The following is a 22,582-nucleotide window of genomic DNA, read 5'->3' as shown; positions in this document are numbered from 1 at the left end:
ATGTAAATATTTTCAAAACTTTTGTATTTTGAGCATTTTGTGGACTCAAGAAGGCTCTGCTAAGGGCACACACTATATACATCTATATATAATTATAGCATATTTTAATGAATTTTTGTTTCTACATGAGTCATTTTCCCATTAGAGAATAACACACACACAAACACATGCTCTCAAACACACATGCACATACACACAAGATATTCTTTGTTTTAAAATGACAAAATGAGTTAGATTCTTTGAATAAATTTGTTACTCTTTACATGTGTAAAATTAACCATATTCACACAAAGACTCAGTATGAAACTCAGTATGAGGCTGTTCATATCATACATAGCATAGTCTGTACTATACATAATTTCAAGTTCATAGGATTTTACAATCAGGGGTTGGTCACAATACCTTTTACGTTCTACAGAGTTTATAGTTTTCCAACTATAGCTCCTATTTTGGTGTGCCTTGGCAGGAGCTTTGAAAAAGTCAGTGACCAAGGGCCGCAACCCATCACAGGATCTGTTTCCTAATACGAGCCACTCACAGACTCAGTTATGCCAGTTGTGACTTTCAGAGACAGCACTATGACTAGCCAGTTTCCAAATTCATCAAAACATCCCCGATATAAAATACTCCAATCTTCCGGGAGAAATAAACTACATCTTCTTAATAAATCCACCAGTAAGATCATTCTATGATTTCTGTGCAGAAACTTTGACATTGAAAAAGTTATTTAGAAGCATTTTCCCTGTCTCCCCACAACTGCAAAACACCACTACTGGGGACCGTAAGAAAACATGCTGGCCTAGAGTAAATCATTTTTTAGGTGAATACATTAAAAGAAAATTTAAATTTCACACTTGGGTCTGGAAACATAAACAGTGTGGAAAATGACGGAATAGTTAAGGCATGAACCACCCTTTCTAATTTAACTTACGGACTTACTAATAAATGCTTCCTTGAACATGTGCTTCACACATCATAAAATTTATGAACAGGCTACATGCTGGCTTTCAAGACACCATTTGTACAAGGCTTCCTTTTCAGGATTAAGCCTCACATTCCTGGATCCTGAGTTGTATTTCAAAAAAGGAAAAGACACAAAGAAGCTCTTCAGTTAAAGATTCATGAGTACGGCGTGCAGGGTTGCAATGTGTTATTTCAAGAGTTTAGGACCTTCTGTCTACCTGCACGGAACTGTGCTGTTGGCTCTGAAACAGCTCATCTCATGTGCTGATGATCAGCTGATTGCTTACTGTCTTTTCCTATAAATATCTTGCAGGGGCCCAGCCATAATCAAAATCTGACCCCCAGATTTTGGGACCCTGATTCTCTTCTCTGCACTAAGGAAATCCTGCCCTCTTTGGAAATTCTTTTACCTCTTGCCTAGTGAACTCGACATGCCTTTCAAGATTCTGGTCACTTGTCCTTTTTTAGATTGAGATCTTCCAGAAGCTGACCTTGAGATGAGGATTTGAATGCAAGCAATTTACTAAGGAGGTCTCCCTGGAGGCACCAATAGGAGGTGGGGAAGTGAGAAAGGGAAGGGGGCCTCTGGAAGGTGTTTTAATGAACGGATTACTTCTTTTGCAGCTGGGGCTCAGCACTGCTGGACCTCATGGCAACACTGTAGACTATACTCAGATACAGAGTTATCCCACCCAGGGGCAAGGAAGCTGAGATGCAGAGGCCACCCACACCTACCCCTTATTGGTTGAGAGCTGCTTCTGGGCGTTCACTCCTTGGTCTTTCTGGCCTTCCCTGTGTGTTGGTCAAGCATGCTCCCTCAGGCAGAGAGAACCCTCCAGGAGCTTGGCAATCTCGCAATAGCAAGCTGTTGGCAAGTATGGGAAGAGTGCTGAGGAGGTCTGATGGGGCAGTGACAGCCTCTGCAATGCCCACCTTCAGGATCTCCAAGACTGGGTTAGATGGCGATCTTCTGTGATCCCCAGCACCAGTGCACACCTCAGCCCCTGTGCTCACCACCTTAGGCCGAAAGGATCTTTCACTTACTCCACACGTATTTGCTGAAAGTCTGGCTATGCGAAAGAGGTTGCATTGGTGAATAAAAATAGATGTGGGGCTTCCCTGGTGGCGCAGCGGTTGAGAGTCCGCCTGCCGATGCAGGGGACACGGGTTCGTGCCCCGGTCCGGGAGGATCCCACATGCCGCGGAGCGGCTGAGCCTGTGAGCCATGGCCGCTGGGCCTGCGCGTCCGGAGCCTGTGCTCCGCAATGGGAGAGGCCACAGCAGTGAGAGGCCCGCGTTCCGCAAAAAAAAAAAAAAAAAAAAAAAAAAAAAAGATAGATGTGATTGTTGCCTTTGGGATGAAAAAGTGAATAAACAACCAAGCGAGCAAATAAATACATAAAAATAAACGTTGTAGTAAGTGCTGTGGGCGTAACGAATGGGGTATATTGACAAATAATCATTGGGAGTGGGATGGAGAACTTATTTGCTTAGACATGGCGGATAAGAAAGCTGTAACTGAAAAGAAGCTTTTTAAGCCACATCCTGAGAGGTGAGAGAAGCCAGTCTCACAAAGGGCAGGGAAAGTGTCTAAAAAGGAAAGACAGTAGGAAGAGGGGTGATCTCTTAGCTTGTTGGAGGAACTCAAAGTCACTGAAGCTAGGACCCACGAGACAAAGAGGTGGATGTCGCAGATGAAGGGAAAAAGCAAGCAAATGTGGGTCAGGCAGGTCCTTATCTTTTTCCCTCTGCCACTGGACTGTACGGTCCTTGCAAACTATAGAGATCCTGTTGCTTATCTTTATTTCCTCACCACTGTTGCCCGCTTACTCTTCCTCCCCCTGGTATATAGCCCAGGGCTTGCACCCAGTAGATTTTCAGAAAACTGCTACGTTCTGTATCCTAAACAAATCTTTGTTTATTTCCTAATGATGACTGGAAACAAGAAGCAACCCCTGAAAAAGTAGTGTCTGAGCACACTTTAGTATTTTAAAAGATGGAGAATTCCATAAAACCTCTCCTCTAGGTGATAATCCCACCAAATTTGAAAAGTCTCCCTGAGAATGTACAAAAGATGCTTCTAAACAAGTGTACGTTGCTTGAAAGAAGAGAAACACATTTTTGTTTTGAACTATTAAGTACCCGGTAATATATATATGCTCAGCCCCATATATATAATAGATATATGACAAGAGTGATGATTTAGTTGGAAAAAACAAGAACTCATGAAATAATGAAGCAGCACTAAAGGGGAGTGTGTGAAAAACACTTGAAAAAATGAGAGTGAACACTTATTGGGCATTTATAATTCCAGGCACCCTTCTGAGCACTTTACATGGAGTGATGCCTGTAATCCTGACAACAACCCCATAATAGAGGTTCTGTATTATTCCCCCTTTATAGATTAGACAGGCATCAGGATCATACCTAAGTTAGGCAACGTCACACAGCTAATACATGTCAGGGCTGGGATACCCACACGAAGAGCTAGACTCTGGATATTCTGAAGAAAATTTGTCAAAGGATAACAAGCACCAAAGGATGTTGATAAGGGAGATTATTATCTCAGACTTCATTGGAATCGGCAGGACTAACAGAAAATTCAGTTTTACCCTCTGTCCTTGTTGTGACTATCCCCTCTGACATCTCTCAAAAGGTTATAGAACACCCTCTTGATGGCTTTTAATTCCAGAGCACACATCTCTCTATGGTACAGCCTATCCTGGTTCCAGACGGCTCCAATCAACACTATCTTCTTCCTTATGCAGAGGTACATCTACATCTGTCACCTTCTTTTAGGCACTAATTCTGTGCTCCAGAATCACGCAGAATATGGCAGTCTTGGAGATGTGTATAAAGACAGGCCCTGAGCTGAGTTTTTCTTTCCAAGGCTAAATAGTCTCTTTCTCCCCCATATTTTTCATGTTTTATGGCTCCCAAACCCTGCACTACTCTCTCTGCTCTCCTCTGGGTGATGCTTTCAAGTTTGCTGATGTCCCACAGCAGCCTGGGCATCTCAGATCAGACATAACACTACAGGCGTGCCGGCACGGTGGGCTCGCTACTACATTTTTATTCAGGCCGCCTAAATCTAATTAACTTTTTTTGGCAGTCTCAAGTCTGTTGACGCATACTAACTTTTCGGTCAACCAGAATGTGTACGAATTCCTCCTCAGCCAGGTTTCTGAAGCTAGTTCACTGAGAACATACTAAGCACATACAGAGTTGAGGATGCGGGTCCAATGTGATAGGGACTTTGTGTCAAAATTCATCACTCAAGGTTTGAAGGTGACAGATGTGGATTCAAATCTGAATTCTGATACTTCCGTCTACGTGACCTTCAGAAAGTGATGCATTCTCTCAGTTCAATTTCTTCATCTGGAAAATACAGAGTTAAACAACCCGCAGGGTTGTTGGGAAATTTAAATGAGATGATACCTCGAAAGAACTTGACATTGTATACTTAATTAAATCTGCACTTGACCCAGAGCAGCTGAACATGGCTGGAGGAAAACATACCATGATGAGTGATGTTATTGCACATCCGTTAGTCTATAGTTAACTCTATCTCGTGCTCCCCTAGCTGACTGTTTCTCACGTTCCCTGTCCTCAAACTTCCCACGCTTCCTCCTCCTATTCATGCTTAGCTGATAGCTTTGCTTCCTATTTCAGTAAAAAATTAGGACTCAGAAGAGACTTCCATACACCCCATCGCCACATCGACCAACCTGCCTGTGTCCAAGTCCTTATGGCCACTTGATGTAATGTAGATAAATTGGTAAATTTCACGATCTCTTTCTCTACCAAAATGTAAACTCCTTACAGATAAAGTCTACCTCTGTTTTGTTCATCGATGCATTCCCAGTACCTAGAACAGCGGCTGGTACATAGCTGACACTCATTAAGTACTTGCTGAATAAATATAATGCATGGAAGATGTTCAATAAATGGTACCTGTTATTAATATTAGCTATTTCGCTGGATTCCAATTGTCTAGTGGGGATGACAGTCAAATACACCGACATTGACCCTTCAGTGCAATAATTGCAGCGACACAAGAAGAGTAGCCGGCACCAATTGCTGCAAGCACAGAGAAGAGGTGGATGACAGAAAGGCATTCAGCAAAGCAGATGTTCTTCAGTCAAATCTTGGCTCTGTTACTTCTTTGCCTCTTTGATTTTGGGCTAGTTACTTACTTTTATCAGCCTTATTTTCCTCATGTGTAAACTGGTTACAGTGATGTTGCCTTTGTAAAGTTGTTGCTAGGATTAAATAGAGTAATACACATCAAGCATTGAGCTCTGTGCCTGGCAGATAGCAATGCTTTAAAAATATGAAGAAGGAAGACTGGGAAAGGAGTAGGGGAAGAGGGAGGGGAGGAAGAGGGCGTATGCTGTTGGTAGTTCAGATGGAGGGTTGGTGGTGGAGGTAGTGAGATGTGGATGGATTCTGGATTGTTTTGGTAATAGGGCTAGTAGATTTTCTTGACACATTGGGTGTGTGGTATAAGGGATAATGAGGAGTCTAGGGTGGTCCTGCTGCCTGAGAGATGGAGTTCCCATCAACTGAGATGGGAAAAACTGTGTGTGTGAAACAGGACCATCTGCTCCCATCAGAGGATTCACCTTTTCTCTGGTTTTCTTCATTTTTTCTTATTGCTCCAAGTAAATCACTTTATAAATCTCCTTTTTGTTTGTCCATCATATATTGTGCTTGACCAATTTATTCTGGGCTAGAAACTTCCATCACGTCTCAGTGAAGTTAGAGTTGAGAGACTGCTTCCTCCTTGCATGAGCAATTGTTCTCTTTAGATACCTTTCCTCTATCTTCCTTATTCATATTGTCTGTTTTCTATATGGTGATGAGACTGTATTTAGATGGGTCTGGAATTTTTTTCATCCAAGTATCTAGGTTTGTACATGAAATATATCTACTGAGTGCTGGTATTTTCATCTGTAGTGATCCTTGACTAACTAGTAGATAACTCACCACTTTTCCCCAAGTTTCCTGATCATCCCAGCTTCAGTAAACATTTTTACAACACTGATAGGAATTAGGGTCATAGTTGACCAGTCTTTTCATTGCCTTCCTTAGTATTATTTAAAGGAAACTATCTGTCAGGTAGGCAAAATTTTGGCCCAGAACTCAAACCAATGTCTGAATAACTAAAATCCTTTTCGTGGCAATAATTCACCTCTGAGTCACTCTCAAGTGTTTAATCGGATTATAACATGATTGTTCGTCAAGTAAGGGGAACTCACGCATAAGAGGTGATCATGCCACTGTTGTTTCTCTCTCCTGCCCTTACCTGAATGCTCTTTACTATGCCTCTGCTATGTTCATGGCTCTCTAAGTAGAAGGAGAAGGGGAGGGAAAGGACCTAACAGGGTTTGAGCATCCACAGTGTGGCAGGCAAAGTACTTACATTTTTCCATTTATTCTTCACATCCTGGAGCTGAGAGGCATTGCCTCTTTTACATATGGAAAAAGTGAGAGTCAGATCATTTATGACACTAGGTCAGGTTCACAGAGCAGAAAGTCAAAGCCCCTCTGCTGACTCCAAAGCTGTTCTCCTTTCAAAACACTGTGTTGTTTCACGGGGGGAAGCGCTTTCCTAGCAGACCACATTCTTTCACTTCTTCTCCTAACAAATTCTAACAAAATTCTTTTAGAAAAATATATATGCTTCCATTGTTACATTATAGCTTTGCATTTTAGTGTTACCAGTGAAATTATGTCCATTTCCTGGGCTTGCTTTCTTTCTGGTCTCTATTTTGTAGTTTGACTTGGGGATAAATATAAATATAAATATAGGGTAGGTTGGTAAAGGGCTTCTTTGGGATGTGAGTTACACCTTGCAAGATGGAAAGGTGAAGTTTGGCCAGACAGAAAGAATAGAATAAGTGATCTGAGAAACTAGGAGTTTGGACAAAAGGAAGAATCCACATGCTTGCTGAGGGGGCACTACATTGTGGGATGATTAGAAAGTCCCAGGGAAGACTTTGGACTTTATTGTGCTGCAGTGAAACACCAGAGCCAGGGGGGAAGGAAGATGATGGTGGGCATCGGGAAGATTACCCTGCAGAGTTGTGCAAGCTGGGAGTGAACACAGAGGATTCAAGTGTGAGATAATAAAAGGCTTCAACTAAGTTGTTGGCAAGAAGGACAACCTATACAACCTTTTCCCCCTAAAACCTTTTGAATGTCAGTCTTCTCTGGGCAAACAGGCGATGTGCATGGAAGCTTGACAGCTAATGGAATAAAGGAGAAAGAATTTTACTAATAGGATTCTACGTTTTTTCGTTTCATATGTTTCATTGAACAGTAAACACATACTGTTCAAGAAGCCTCTCAAGGCTGTTCTCTGTAGTTATTTACAACTGCTTTCAAGGGAAACTTGTGAAGATGAAGTGAGTTAATATGTAAAGTGAGACATTGTTTTTCTTTCAACATGGCGCTACTCAAGGTGTTAAGTAGGTACCATCATGCAGTTAAAGATTTAGGGGCATAGACAGGTTAAGTACATTGCTCAAGATCACAGACCTAGAAAGACCTAAGTTCAAGAGCACTTTTAATTTCAGTGCTACACTGCTCTTTTGATTAAGAGCAAAGTTACAGATTGAGAAATATGCGGAATTTTGAGGAAAAGAATAAAGTTAGAGAATTCATTCAATGGAGCAGTGATTAAAAATTATTTACCTAATTTGCTCAGCTAGATATTAGGCAAATACACAGAATGGGTAAATAGCAACATCAAGATTCTTTTTAAAAATCAAATTTTTCCTACAGGGATAGAAAACTTTAAAAAGAAATTAAAAATCAATTTTTTCCATGGGCATATTTGAAAGTTTGGGACTGGAATCTTAAGGAAGAAATTTAAGTAAGATGAAGATATCTACTATCCCAAAACTATAGTTGTTCTGCTGTGTTCTGTCATCTTGAAGAACAAAGTAGAACCAGAAGTGAGAATAATTGTTTATAACTTATGTGTAGGTTTGGTAAAAGTGAAGCTAGCATATAAAGCAATCCAACTTTACTTCTTGAAATTGCCACACTTTGGAATTTTCTAAATTTATCAATCCTAAATTTGCAGTCCAATTGCCAATGTTATAAAACTTATTCCTGGGCTGCAAGAAGAAGTAAGTCTTGTTTGTGAGAAATGGAAGTTCTTCACTCACTGAAAAAAGCCCACTCTACCCTGTTTGAGAAGAAAAAGGAAGGAAAAGAAATAAATTTACTTTAGTGTAACTCTAGAAAATTACTTTTCCAAGAATAAAAAAGTTAGTATATTTTTCTTAATTTTTGATGTGGTAAGTATACTGAAAAAATATGAAAAGGGAATACAACATAATAATTCTTCCTTAAAATGGATTTGTTTTAGATTCTCAAAAATATCCTCAAACTTTTTCAAGTCTTTTAAAGATATCAGCTTTTGAAGACACCAGCTTTTCAAAATACTATTTCACACTAACATTGGATGATGACACGATGCTTTGTTTTATGAAGTTGTTGAGTAATAAAAAATGATTTTTTAAAAAGAATATAATGTTTATTACCTAAAAATTTAAAAAAGTAATAGATATAGTACACAGGCCTTTTTTCCCCAGTATTTCTGTAATGTATCTAGTTGTAAAATAGACATCTTTAATATTCGGTTGGACAAAAATTTCGTTCGGGTTTTCCATAACATCTTACAAAAATCCGAACAAACTTTTTGGTCAACCCAATACTTATCTCTGAGTATGTGGTTATGTATTTTCTAATTGGAGGTATGGATGGAGATGAGAAAAGGCAAAAGAAAAAGGATCTGACCTAGAGTTTACAAGTGGAATCAAAAACTAGGCAGATGGCTGTGGGAACAACCCGCAGATTTGGGGCCTCTGCTGGGTACACAGCACTGCAGGGTACTTCCCAGTCTTGGAATCTTGAATCTCCCATCTTGAACTCACTGACTCACAGCCCATGGAGGGATATTAGACCCTTTACATATTACGCCCACATTTACCAAGTACAATGCAGAAACTGAGTGGGATAAATGATATGTAATTCAGAAAAGAACAAGACACGTTGGAAGACATCACTATGGCACAGAGAAAAAGTGAAGCAAAATATGCATTTGTAAACTCACAAGCATTTAAGATACCTGTATTCGTTTCATCAAAACCCCAAAGACATTTCTCTGAAAGTCAGTAGGTTCATTTCACATATGGCAGGCAAAGTAGAATAGAGACTATCTTCTTAAACTTACGAAGACTTTGAACCATTCTCCCACCTGTGCATCAGACAATGTGAGCCTGGATGACCTCAGGGAAGGAATTTTTATAAGGTCTTTCTTGGGAAGGGAATGTATTTTGGTACATAACATGGTGAATTGATTGCTCTAATGCAACTGATTTAACAGAGCTCTTCTGAAGCCATTCTGACCTGGCAGTTCTGATACAGTTGGAACGTTCTAAGGCAGCTTGAAACAAACAAACTCCCAGTCCTTTTTATAATTACCAAGTAATATGTGAAAAAAATGCCCTCACCCATCCGCGACATGCACTGCAGATTCCTACCTGTAGGGGTTTAAGAAAGGGGGGAAGGATGGGGCAAAGCTTAGGGACATGGGTGAAATATTACATGGGAGTTAGGCATGTTTATTGTGTACATTACTTGTCAATTTTTTTTAAAAGATAGTGATTTTTTCTCTTTTGGAAAGTTTCTGTAAAGGTAGCCTGGGTACCAAACCAATTCTGTTCTTTGCACTATAATAGAAAGCTTCATCTTCAAGGAAACACATGCCCTCTGTAAGAAAGGGGGAGCTCTGTTTTTTGGGTTGTTTTTGTCACCATGTGCAAGGCACAGAGATCTTAGAGGGACCTTATATCTCCTTGAGATTTTTCACTCCTCTTGTGGCATATTCCTTTTGAAACAAAGGAGGGAGTCATAGCTATGTACCAAAGGGTTGTAGTCTGATAACGTACACAGGTGAAGACTTGCTCTGCTAAAGTGGAGCATATTGAAACAAGGGGAAATATCCTTTTCTGACAGTGCAATGTACTCACTCCCTGCACTGCTGAGAAAACTGAGCAGACTGCTTCCATAGAACAAAAGATTTTCTTCAAATTACCACATTTTAAATCTCAATTTGCAATGACAAATACTACTGATGTCAGAGAATAATATACAAACATTTCAGTACCAGTTCAAGGAGATAGATAGGAAAACAAGCATTCATTCTGCCTCTGAGTGTTAATAAGAAGAACAGATATTTAGGTTCATATATATATATAAGATCATGCTATGTATTGATTTTTTTCCCCATTTTAGTCTTATCAATTTTATTTTGGGAATTTTGCATCATGAAGTTAGTCACAAAAAATGAGTGTATAATTATGTCAGTTTCACATGGAGGTTAAAAAACAATTACATTAAAAAATCTTCATATTTCCAATGTTTTATTAAAGTCTTCCATTTCATCCACCTATCTGGAAACACTCACACGCAAGGCTTCAACAGTCTGGTTTTAAATTGGTAGAGATTAGAGGGCCAGCAACCTCCTGTCCTCCAGGTCAATGATATGTTTCTCTTGAGTACAAATTCTACCCCCATCCTCTCTGCTACTTCCCTAGTTTAAGTTCTTAATGGCTCTTACAGGACAATTTCTAGGCCATGCTATGGTTACCTTGCTCCCAGGCACTACCCACGCCAATCCATCCAGCACAGATGACCATGCCCAAGACCTTTCTACAACACAGAACTGATCACTTCACCATCTTTAGTAAGATAAGTACAAACCAAGAACCAAAGGGGTACACTGGAGGGGGAGAGAATGCATCAAGAGACAAAGGAAGCTAAGAAGACATTCACAACCTTGTAGGCATTTACGAAATTACATGCATTTGGTAAAAATCAGAAAGATACAACTCTGAAAATATAAAATGCATCCTAAAGAAAATAAGTAAAGCAATCTTCTTAAACTTATAAAGACCTTAAACTCATTTCTCTGGAATTTTAGGAAGAGAATCAGCCTGGGAAACTAATGGAAGGAAACATACTTGACCTCTGTGCTGGGCAAACTTCCTTGCCTAAGGGTTTAGGGCTGAGCTTCTTAGTAGGGTACTTAAGCCACTTCCTTCCTTGTTGCCTAACAAGTTTAACTTCACCCATATTTTAAACGAATTGCAGTTTCCCGCACCTACCCTGCCCTTTTATGCTTCTCTGATTTTCTCCATGCCCTTTTCTCTGTTGAGAATTTCCTTTCCTTCTATCTTTGTCTGACAGATCCTTCAAAACCCAGCTCAAGTATTAGTATTTCAAGTATTTCTTCAGAGTCCTTCTACATTCTAATTAACCTTCTATGCACACTTTCATGTACTTAAAATGGTGTACTATACTTATTTGTTTCCATGCCTAGTGTCCCCTCCTCGACTGGATAAATCCTCTAGGGCAGAATCCATGTCTTTTTAAAACCTGGTATTTCCTTACAGCTTCTCACACGAGATAGGTGCGCGATATACGTGCAGTTGAATAGAAATTTATGACGGAATGATCGTTACCCATGCCTTCTTTCCAGCTGTGGCTGTCCCATGACAAGAGTTTTTTCTGGCTGATGTTTTTTTCATTTTTGAGTTCAACATCTAGTGCCAAGCAAAGATCAAGGAAAAGTGATCTTCATCTTGACGCCAGATTTTAAAAGTGTTTCCTCACTCTAAGGAAAGAGCAGTAGAGGAAACATTGCCACTGAGGACTAAAAACAAAATTCTTTGACAAATGTAACTGAGTTTGTTTACTTGTTCTGAGTATGAATGTTTGAAAATATGCAATGGCAGGGAAATAAGGTGTCAAATTCTACAGGCAAAAAGCCATAGAAGCGATATTTCAAAAATGGTCCATTAATTTCTTCTTTCACCTACCAATTGCACAGCTTGAGAATATATTTTCAAAATCTGATCTTGTTTTAAACCATTAAAATAGTTTCCGTTGTCTAACTAGCAGCCAGTCCTCCTTATATTATTCATGATTGCAGCCTGTCAGTGTGACTAGTTTTTTCCACTGTGTAACTGAATGTAGTATCATTTCCATCCTGCTACTGCCTGATAGTACTGAGAAATGTAAGCTATAAAACTGAACCCGTCAAGAAATATTAATGGAGGGGGTGGCCATATACTTTCACAATGCTTAAAAGCATAAGCTGTAATAATAAAAAGTTGGCTTTTATTCCCTGAAAATAATCAAAAGAAGAACTCGAAGGAAATTAGAGTAAAATCCAACGGGATTACAAAATTAGGGCAGAGTTAAGGAAAAATATTTTGAGTACCAGAAGAAATCTAAAATAAATAAAAAATAATAATATACTTGTGATATTGCTATTTGACCCAGACAGTTGCCACTCAGTTTTGTAATTGAAGACTCTTTGAAGAATCTAGCAAAGCACTCACTGGGGGGAAGGCAGGAAAAACATCTTTCCCTTGATATCCATCTGGATTCCACCAGCTAGCTGGACTAGATAAAGAGAAAAATGGATTCCTGGTGGTTTAGACAGAAAGCACTAGAGCAAAACATTGTCAGGTGTCAGAATGTTGAGATTAAGAGAATGGAGGAAGCTAGCTCTTGATAAGACTGGACTATGCTCGAACAGGAAGGGGACCACGTCGTACCCTATTGATAACCATGGGACAAGGTGAAGCTGTGGGGTTCAAGTTGGCTATTTAGTAACATCTCCACACCCAGTAAACTGCTGTAAGTCTAACATTGAAAACCATGCAGTTACCACACATGTTTGAGAATTTCAGATTCGAAAGGAGTAAGGTAAAATCTCTATCTTGGTGTATGACCCAGAAATCCCAGAAGAGGTGTGTATAAAATCCAACAAGGCTGGTCAGTTGCCCAAAGGGACAGTGGTCCAATATATCTGGTAAACAGCAGAAAAGAATGTTCAGGGAAAGTTGGCTTGTTAGTGTGTTTGTAGAAGTCAAGGTTCTAATAAATACATATGAATCAGCATGTTTTCAGAATTTGAAAACATGAATTTGTGGGCCTTTGACCCACATCATCTTATGACACAAATCTTCAAAATACACAGAGAGTAAAGTATTAATACTTCCCACTTCTCCCCAGCACCTCTGTTTGAGCTGTATTACTGTGTATCTCCAAAAATCGTATTTAAAAAATAACTTTTTATCTATATTAAGTATTTACTTTGTCTCTCAGATCAAAAATTAAGTCTTCTTCATAGAGAACAGACTCATAGTTGCCAAAGGGGAAGTGGAGGAAGGATGGAGTGAGTTTGGGGTTAGCAGATGCAAACTATTCTATATAGGATGGATAAGCAACAAGGCCCTTCTGTATAGCACAGGGAACTATATTCAATATCCTGTGATAAACCATAATGGAAAAGAATATAAAGAAGAATGTATATATATATATATGTATAACTGAATCACTTTGCTGTACAGCAGAAATTAACACAACATTGTAAATCAACTATACTTCAATAAAAAAAGAAAAAAGACTGAAAGCAAATTTTAAAAAAACCAACAAAGAATAAAGTCTTCCTTTTCCACCGAATCTTTTTACTGGAGATTTTCTGAACGTTTCTGTGTTCACAGATTCCCTTGGGATTCATATAAACTCTCCCCAAGCAATTTGCTGTGCACAAGCCTGACACACATACACACACACACACACACACACACACACACACATGCTCACATGCACACTCAGTGTTGTCAATGTTGTGTATATCATTTCATGAGGTTCATAGATCACATAGTTTTATCTGATGCCAGGTTAGGAATTTCTGCCTTATTGATTCTGTGTGGTTCTGGCCTTAGATAAAATTCTTAAGGGCAAGTCTGCCTCTGGTTCATCCTGCTGCTTTGCAGGGAACACTTAGGGATATCTACGGTGTGCCAGTTTTTGTGTTAGATGACAAGGATAAATATTTGCTGCATTTCTTTTCTTTCTTTCTCTTTAGAATGTCTAGAACTCCTCTATGTTTCTTTCCATCTCTACCTACATGATCTGTGTTGGTAAATCATTAAACGTTCCACATAAATTACAATAATACTTTAACCAAAGCACAAGGGTTTTAATTTGCTTCTGAGCAAATTTCTTACCAGACAAGTTTTAAAGGACATTGAAGACCATAGCAAGGTTACCTGGCAAAAATAATTCTCTCTGGAGCTTTTCTCTGGCCTGCTGTGAAAAGCATCTTTTCTTCAGCCAATCAGCTTCATATTCACTGTAGTGGTCGTTTGGCCACGTGATATGAACCTTATAATACAGGAAGCAAATATCACTTAAACGTTTATTATGCTTCTATGTACTTTGGTTCTCCACTCTTGCTGTTTCTGAATGTTATTTAAGGTTATCAGGGAATCGAATGAGCTCTTGCTCTTTTTTCTTTCTGTTTTTTAACTTATATACTCACAGGCATAGAATAAGCTTTTGGAAAACAAGGAAACTGAAAGCCAAGGGGATACAGCTGAGATCTGAGGCCCTTTAAATATCACAAAGAAATATAAACCTGGCTAGATCTGAGTTCTTGTTCTATATTCTGAAAACCTGTGGTCCCTAAACTTTCTGTGATGGTTAGAGATCAATTAATATTCCTGCCAAGAGTGTCAGAAATAGTAATGATGATGATGAGGCAGATAATAATAGTAAGAATAACACCATTTTGAGTGTATACTGTACAATGAGCGCTATAAACATAACCCACTTAGTCCTCATACAACTTGAGGGAGAAGCGATAACTAATACTCATGTTTTTCAGGTGAGCAAAGTAAGAGGAAATAACATGTCTAAGGTCCCACAGCTAGCAAGCACTGAACCCTGGGGGTAAAGTCCTTAATTTGAGATGGAGACAAGAGTGGGAGAGGATGACCTTGCTGGTCACACTTGCTCTTCTGATAACTATCTTAGCAAATTTGGAAGAGAGAAACACAGGGTGAGGCCACATCTAGTTTGTGGTTTTGAGAGCTATGCTCTCAGGAATCCCATACAAAGCCTTACACATTTACTCACGAATTTGACTAAAAATATTCATGAATACAAGTTTTTGAGCGCTCACCATATGCCAGCCACATGCTAAGAGTTTTACTCATATTAGCTCATTGAATCTTCACATCATCTCTAGGAACAAATTTTGTTAGTATCCCTCATTTCTAGATGAGCAAACTGAAGCCCAGGGGCATTCCTTTTATTACAGACATAGTTTGATTGTGTCTTCAAGGCTGCCACTCACTGAAGGAATAATGAGCAACACTGTACATTTTATTAAAATAATAGCAGTAGTAATAAAAATAGTAATAATAGCAGAAGCTTCCATTTAGTAAGCATGTGGACTTCGCACCAAGGACTATGCAATCACGGCTTTATTTATAAAATATGATCTAATAAAATATAATTCATTATGTAAATTATTGGAGACTAGTTCCTTCATTTAAGTTGAGAGAGAAGGCAGAGATAATTTAGAGATAGTTACCTTTTTCCTGTCAAACGTCAAGCCTTTGATACCGATGTTCACATCAAGAGCTTCGATGAGAAGTTTCCGTGCTTTTGCAGAATCCAGGTAGCAGTCGGGACACTGACAGTTGTCCCTCAGCCACACAGCGGGGTAGACAGACTCTACACCATCCTGCCAGAGGATTCGCATCAAATGAGCCCCATCCAGCGCTTCTGCCTTTTGGATGGCACAGTGCATGTTTCTGGTCCTTGAGGGTAAATCTTGTCAGCTACCTGCTATGACAAATCAGTGTTAAAAGGACTCTCAGGAAGATCGGCTCTGAACTTGACTTCAATTCAAATGGACTCTGGCTTCTGCTATTTGCTTGAGTTTGTGGTTTCACTTATCAACGCTAGGACCTTTGTTCTGATGAGAGTATTTCATGAGCTGTAAACAGAAACACAGTGACTGAAAGTAAACAAGATAAACGTGCTGAGTCAGGATCCAGATGAAAAGAATTCCTTGTTTTTCTCACAGTAATTTTAGATCATAAGTTCAGAACCAAAGACACAGGCACTTTTATGTTTGCATAAAAGCTCTGGAAATGTTTTAAGGGAGAAAAATACTCCACAAATTGAAAGTGTAATAATCATACCTGTGCTATTTTAACTGATGCCCAAGTATACTGGCTCCAGCCAAACTAAATATTTTCTATCGTTCAACCTCCATACTTTCAAATCTCAGTTCCTCAGCTCATTCTGCCCCCATTGCTTGGGATGACCTTTCACAAACTTTTTTGTGAAAGGGATGACCTTTCACAAACAGATAGAGCCAACCTATCTGTATCCAGATGATCTGACAAATAAAGGCTTAAATAAGCAAGGAGTTTATTTTTCTTGTGTGAAAAGAAGTCCTAACATGACTGTCCAGTGATGGTAATGTGATTTCACAGAACCATGGGAAGCCCAGGCTACTGGTAGATTTTCTCCTTCTACTTCTTGCCTCATGTTTGCAAAATGACTGCTGCATCACCGATACCACATCTACATTCCAGAGAGGAGGAAGGGAAAAGGAAAAACGTCATGTGGCAGCTAAGTCTACCTCATTTTAAAACATTTCGCCATCTAGCAACTTCCAAGTATATTTCATTGACCAGAATTATATCACAATCTAACCTTAGCTACAAGGGAAGCTGGGAAACATAGCTGTTTACTAGTCACATACTTGCTCTGCAGAAATCAATGTTTTATTAGTGAGGAAGGAGAATAAGATAGAGTTAATATGCATTCAGCAGCATTGATCACACCCTTTAAAACTTACTCATATAGACATCTTTAAGGAGGCATTTTGGAGCCTTTCAGACAACTATCAATGCCATTTGTGCCCAGTCTTCCTTATTTTTTGTTTACTTTCATAATTATCTCACTTTTTTTTTGAGGTCTGAAACTTCATGGTGATCTTTGTATCCTCTAGTGCAGCAGACACATAGAAGATATTTAATATATATTTGAATGATAACTCTAGCTTTACATATGAGGAGGAAAAATAGAACTCTATTCTGTATTTAAGTAAGATTGTATCTACTGAAGTAAAAGCATGACTTACATAACTTGATCAAGGACAGGCAAAGTACCGCCTGTGGGCCAGAAGTTTTTGTACAGCTCATGAGGTAAGAGTAGTTTTTACATTCTTATAAAGTTTGAAAAAATAAAACAAGAACATGTGACAGGGAATGTATATAGCCTGCAGAGCCAAAAAATATAATATTTGCCCTTTTACAGAAAATATTTGCCAACCTCTGAGCTAGAGAAAAGTTTACTATGTTTATTCTTTTTGTTCTTATGTGTTGTATGCTATTTAAGGGTCTGGTTATATTATCCCAAATTAACTGGAAACATCCCTGCCCAGTGAAAAATCTATGGCAATTACCCAAGTAAACAGCAGGAGAAAGAGGTTGGGGAATACCAGAATACAGATGATACCATCTTAAGTTCTCCCAAGGAGTAAGACAATTAAGGAAAAAAACCTTCTTATTTTTATCGTTAAACTTTCATGTGTATCAGTGTATATTCTAAGCTTAACTCATTGTCAATAAAGTGTTTATTAATGAGCTTGAAAATGTCTTGGTAGAAAGGGTTTTTATAAATTTCACACATTGAATTTTTTTTAAACATTTTTATTGGGGTATAATTGCTTTACAATGGTGTGTTAGTTTCTGCTTTACAAAGCGAATCAGCTATACATATACATATATCCCCATACCCCCTCCCTCTTGCATCTCCCTCCCACCCTCCCTATCCCACCCCTCTAGGTGGTCACAAAGCACCGAGCTGATCTCCCTGTGCTATGCGGCTGCTTCCCACTAGCTATCTATTTTATATTTGTTAGTGTATATATGTCCATGCCACTCTCTCACTTCATCCTAGCTTACCCTTCCCCCTCCCCTTGTCCTCAAGTCCATTCTCTACGTCTGTTTTTTCATTCCTGTCCTGCCCCTAGGTTCTTCAGAACCATTTTTATTTTTTTTTAATTCCATATATATGTGTTAGCATATGGTATTTGTTTTTCTCTTTCTGACTTACTTCACTCTGTATGACAGACTCTAGGTCCATCCACCTTACTACAAATAACTCAATTTCGTTTCTTTTTTATGGCTGAGTAATATTCCATTGTATATATGTGCCACATCTCCTTTATCCATTCATCTGTTGATGGACACTTAGGTTGCTTCCATGTCCTGGCCATTGTAAATAGTGCTGCAATGAACATTGTGGTACAGGACTCTTTTTGAATTATGGTTTTCTCAGGGTATATGCCCAGTTGTGGGATTGCTGGGTCATAACACATTGAATTCTGAATGGATACATTGTTTGAAGGGTGCAACCCCTACTACAATAAATACTGTTCTGTACTTAACTTGGCACTGTGCCAAGTCACACTAGCTGTTGAACTGATCACACCGATAGATGTATCTGCACTAACAGACACTAGTTACAATCCAACCTTCCTTTTTAGGCTTTCTCTCTCTTTTTTCTTTATTTTTCTTCTTCTGCTTAGCAAATTTGAACTGGAGAGGGAAAGTGCATTCCCAGGTATTAGGGGAACCTGAGACTCTTCCCCCCCGCCCTCCTGAAATGGCTGTTCTGAGGAGGGTATTTCGAGAGCAGTGGCCACATCAGGAGGGTGGTTGATGGAGGCTGCCTGAGGCACCTGGGAGAGGGTGGAAGAACTGGAAAGACCTGGGTGTTGCTGAAGTTAAATTGTTTGGGTATCTATGAAGGAACTTGGTGGGTTACTTCTACACTTCACAATTCCTTTCTCAACTTCATGACAAATGTGAATGGTCATCCAAACAAAAGCAGGGAGCAATGGGAAAACAGTTTCCCTCTTCAACTTTTCTTGATTTATTTAAAGCTGTATTGGGGCAAATGGGCTGAAAATTTAAACAGGGAGAAACCATCAAGGATCATCAGAACTTGAAAACAGATTCTTCATGAAAATGAATAGGTTTGTACGTGTGTGTGATTTGTTGAAATCTGTTTTTCAATTTGACTTGTTAAAATTGAGCCCTGTTATGGAGATCAGCTCAGAGCTTTGTGTCCACCTAGAGGGGTGGGGTAGCGAGGCTGAGAGGGAGATGCAAGAGGGAGGGGATATGGGGATATAGGTGTAAATATAGCTGATTCACTTTGTTATACAGCAGAAACTAACACACCATTGTAAAGCAATTATACTCCAATAAAGATGTTAAAAAAAACCTGAGCCCTGTTGAAGCATAATGACCATTTAGTTATTTGATAAACTATTGTGTTTCTCTGAAAAGAGAAAAAAGAAAAAGTTTGATGCTCCTAGATATGTATGTATATATATCTATATCTGTATCTCTCTCTCTTTATATCTATCTCAGTGTGACCTTTTTACTGAATTAAAGAGGTCCTATAAAATGAAAATGTTTATTTATTTTATACTTAACTATTCTGCTTCTTATTCACAAGTATAATTTAGTTTATGAAATATCAGCTTGACTTTTGTGGGAGGAAGTAGTTTTACCTGTCCTGGAAAATAGACCTTGGATTCAGGTCGGGGGGATTACTATCTGATGGGACAGATTTCTTTTAACTTCATCCCATCACTTGATGTGTATGTGTTGCTGTTTTTGTTGTTTTCCTTCCTAACTCACATATTTTTCCCCTTCAGAGTTATGGAAGTGTGTTTGGCACTCCTGTTTTGCACAACTAAATTGTTTCAGAGATCATCTTACTTAAGCCATGGGTGTGATTTTTGTCATCTTTAAAATTTTATAAACTCAAATTTTGTCAGCTGGTTTGGAAAATCAAGAAAGTAGCTCTGAAAGTTATCTTATGTATTGATCTTGGAAATAAAAGAAACTTAGAACTAGAAATCTCAGAGCTGGAAAGAAACAGTCTTCAATATCACTGGGTTAAGTGCCCTCTATTTTTATGCAAGGAAAGTGGAAGCTCAGAGATGTTGGGTATGATTTGTCCAAGCACATACTGCTGGCTAGAGGGAGAGGTTGCCCCAAACCTGGATTTGCCAGTCCAGTACACACATAGAAAGTGAACAACTTCTGGTTCTATACAAAAGAGTGCAAAAATTCCTCAAATGCGAATTACAGCTAATTTGAATCAGAGGTTTTAGTTAGGATTCTCAGGAAGTTGATGTAGAAACTACATAGTTACTATATTTAAAATTAAAATTGCTGGAGATTAATAATATGCACCTGAGAAGGCTGATTCATCTGCTAGATTACTCACCCTCCAAAATAAAAGGCCGTCATTTTTGGACTGATTTTTATAATGGAAGACCAGACAGAGTGGACTCATGTTATCAAATGTCAGGATCTGTTAATATCTATTTTCTCTTCCTCTGGTAAGTCATCAGACTTGCTGTCATAGAACAGGATTCTCTGTGTTTGACCTCCTGCTTTTAGGTATTAGGATCAAAAAAATGATCAAAATGCAAGAAACATGCAAATCATATGGGTAGGTGTGCGAGGTGTATCACAAAACCATGTATTTAGCGCTTTTTATGTTCTAGCTGCTCTAATGATGCTTTCGACTGCACAAACCTTATTTAATCCTCCAGAAAACACTGTGAGATCCGTTCCATCACTTCCCTTTTACAGATGATCTTAAGCTTCAAGAGGTAAAGAAACTGATTTGAAGGCAGAGGAAATAGAAATTGTGACCACTACACAGGACTACCTCATGGAGAATCTGTGGTTGAATAATTTTCCAGGCAATAACTTCAATTTACCAAAAAGGTACTGTTAAAATAGTAGCTAACTCTCATGATTATTGGTTGTTGATTGACCTCACCATCCGACATTTCATCATTGAAAGGAGAGGACAGGAAGAAGTTTTCAGACATTACACCATAAAGGCTTAAAATATTATTATTCCTTTATGCACAGCCTTTAAATCATAAAACTCAGTTTCCACTTGGTAAGGTAGAAGCTGACCAAACTGCATTTGTAGTGTGTGAACTTTAATATGGTTTGAATACGTACATACTCTACTCATTACATTTGCTACCTAAGTCCTTTTAACTTTTAGAAGTTATTGCTTTTTTTTTCTCTACCTTGATTTAATAAGTGGCTGAGTTACTTAATAATTCATGAATATACTCTCATGGGAATAATGAATTCTATGAAGCCATTAGTAAAACTGGACCATTCTCTTGAGTAGGTTTACCCTTCTGACTGCTCCCTTATTTAAAGTACCAGATTTTTTTTAAGGTATCACATTTTATGCAAACACTTCCTTCCTAAATTATAAAAAGGAAAATTTTAGCTTCAGTCTGGTGGCATTACTACATTCAGATTGAAACTCAAATTATCAATTCATTTGTTTACCAAGGTAAAGCAGAGTGCTGGGTCTAGATTTTAAGAAGGTTTCTAAATCTTTGCAACAGAACATATATTCATTATGAGATATTCTATGTTTTCAAATAAAATCAATTCAAAATACCTGTCCTATGTCTTCTTGAGCTATATTCAGGGAGCAAAATAATTGAAAGAGGGCACAATAGCCTTAATTGACCAATATTCTAAAAAAGCATGTTACATTCAGTTTGGGGGCTTAACAAAGGGCCAAGGTGTAATATACAGTCACTTTCTTTGGGCTGGGTGGTGGATTAGTTAGTGAACATTTCCAGTTTCCAGCCAGAACCCCCCCCTCCCCCTTCACCCAGTCTACTTTTTAGACAGTATCCTCTCTGTGCCCGCTGTATGCTTCCTGGATCAGCTTAGGGACTGCAAAGTAATTTGACTACGAGACTAAGCCAAACATAATTGGGAAAAGGAAGCTGCCAAGAAGCAATCAGATCCACTGCATTCCAAAATCAAGCCTATTCCTAATGCCGGATGGACCATCCCCATCTCAGCCCACATGGCCGTGAGATGCATGTGACTGGATTTCCAATTGGATACTCCCCCCACCCCACCCCCAATCCGTAGACCCGAATCCACAAGCCCTTCAAAATAAGGGAAAGTTGAGCTCAATTATACCTGTTCTCAGATGTGCGTTGTGTGCCAAGTCATGCAAAATTTACCAAGGAAAGAAAACATCAGCTTTGATCTTCAATGTCCTTTGGGCAGGTAGCCTCCTGATGCCCGTCACCTTCCAGATGTATCTGCCCCCAGTTTCCCTACGTCTGATGTACTGCTCTGACTTGGAAGCCTTTCTTCCTGTTCCTGGCAGCACCACTGCTGCCCTGCCCCCAGACACAGCTGAGGTTTGCAAATGAGGAAGGATGTCCCAATCTGAAGGTGTAGCAACTCCTGACGGGAGCTTGGAGATTAAAAAAAAAAAAAAAAGTGAAGAGCTTTTATGGCCTAGAGGAGAAGGTGTTAGAAAGAGAAAATACTTTAACTTCTACTAGTGCCTAAAACCACAAAACCCCAGGACTCACTGCAATGCATTGCAGTAGTTAGAATCTTTCCTGGTAAAAGCAGAACAGTTCTCACCTGTCTTATCTCCTGCCCCTGCGCCAGCAGCAGCAAGTGAAGGAACTCCGTTACTCCTGTCCCACCTGTTCTCGGCAATAGCTTTATTGTTGAAAAACGCACTTGGAGAAAAGACATTGAGATGCACATTTAACAGGGAGGAGCTACTAGCTCCCACCTGAGCAGAGATGAGGCGGTACCTCCGTGCCCATAGAATA

The 22,582-nt window shown here is 39.1% G+C and overlaps 1 protein-coding gene across 2 annotated transcripts in view; it reads right to left on the bottom strand.

The window, feature by feature from the left end:
* The window catches only part of BBOX1 (gamma-butyrobetaine hydroxylase 1), a 77,606-nt gene extending 55,290 nt beyond the window's left edge, over positions 1-22,316 (bottom strand). Inside the window, exons 1-3 of one of the 2 annotated variants that reach the window (XM_060018624.1) lie at positions 21,927-22,316; positions 15,437-15,690; positions 14,109-14,223 (exon numbers count right to left, since the gene is read on the bottom strand). In XM_060018624.1, coding sequence (XP_059874607.1) covers positions 14,109-14,223; positions 15,437-15,655 — 334 coding nt within the window. In that variant the 5' untranslated portion in view covers positions 15,656-15,690; positions 21,927-22,316. Of the gene's footprint in view, positions 1-14,108; positions 14,224-15,436; positions 15,772-21,926 lie in introns of those variants that run through there. The other variant, XM_060018623.1, reaches the window with a different exon arrangement.
* Positions 22,317-22,582: the final 266 nt, after the last annotated feature.

Source organism: Delphinus delphis, chromosome 8, assembly GCF_949987515.2.
Source record: "Delphinus delphis chromosome 8, mDelDel1.2, whole genome shotgun sequence".
Taxonomy (NCBI): domain Eukaryota; kingdom Metazoa; phylum Chordata; class Mammalia; order Artiodactyla; family Delphinidae; genus Delphinus; species Delphinus delphis.
Note: the sequence above shows the minus strand (reverse complement) of the source record. Positions and strands in the feature narration are given on the sequence as shown.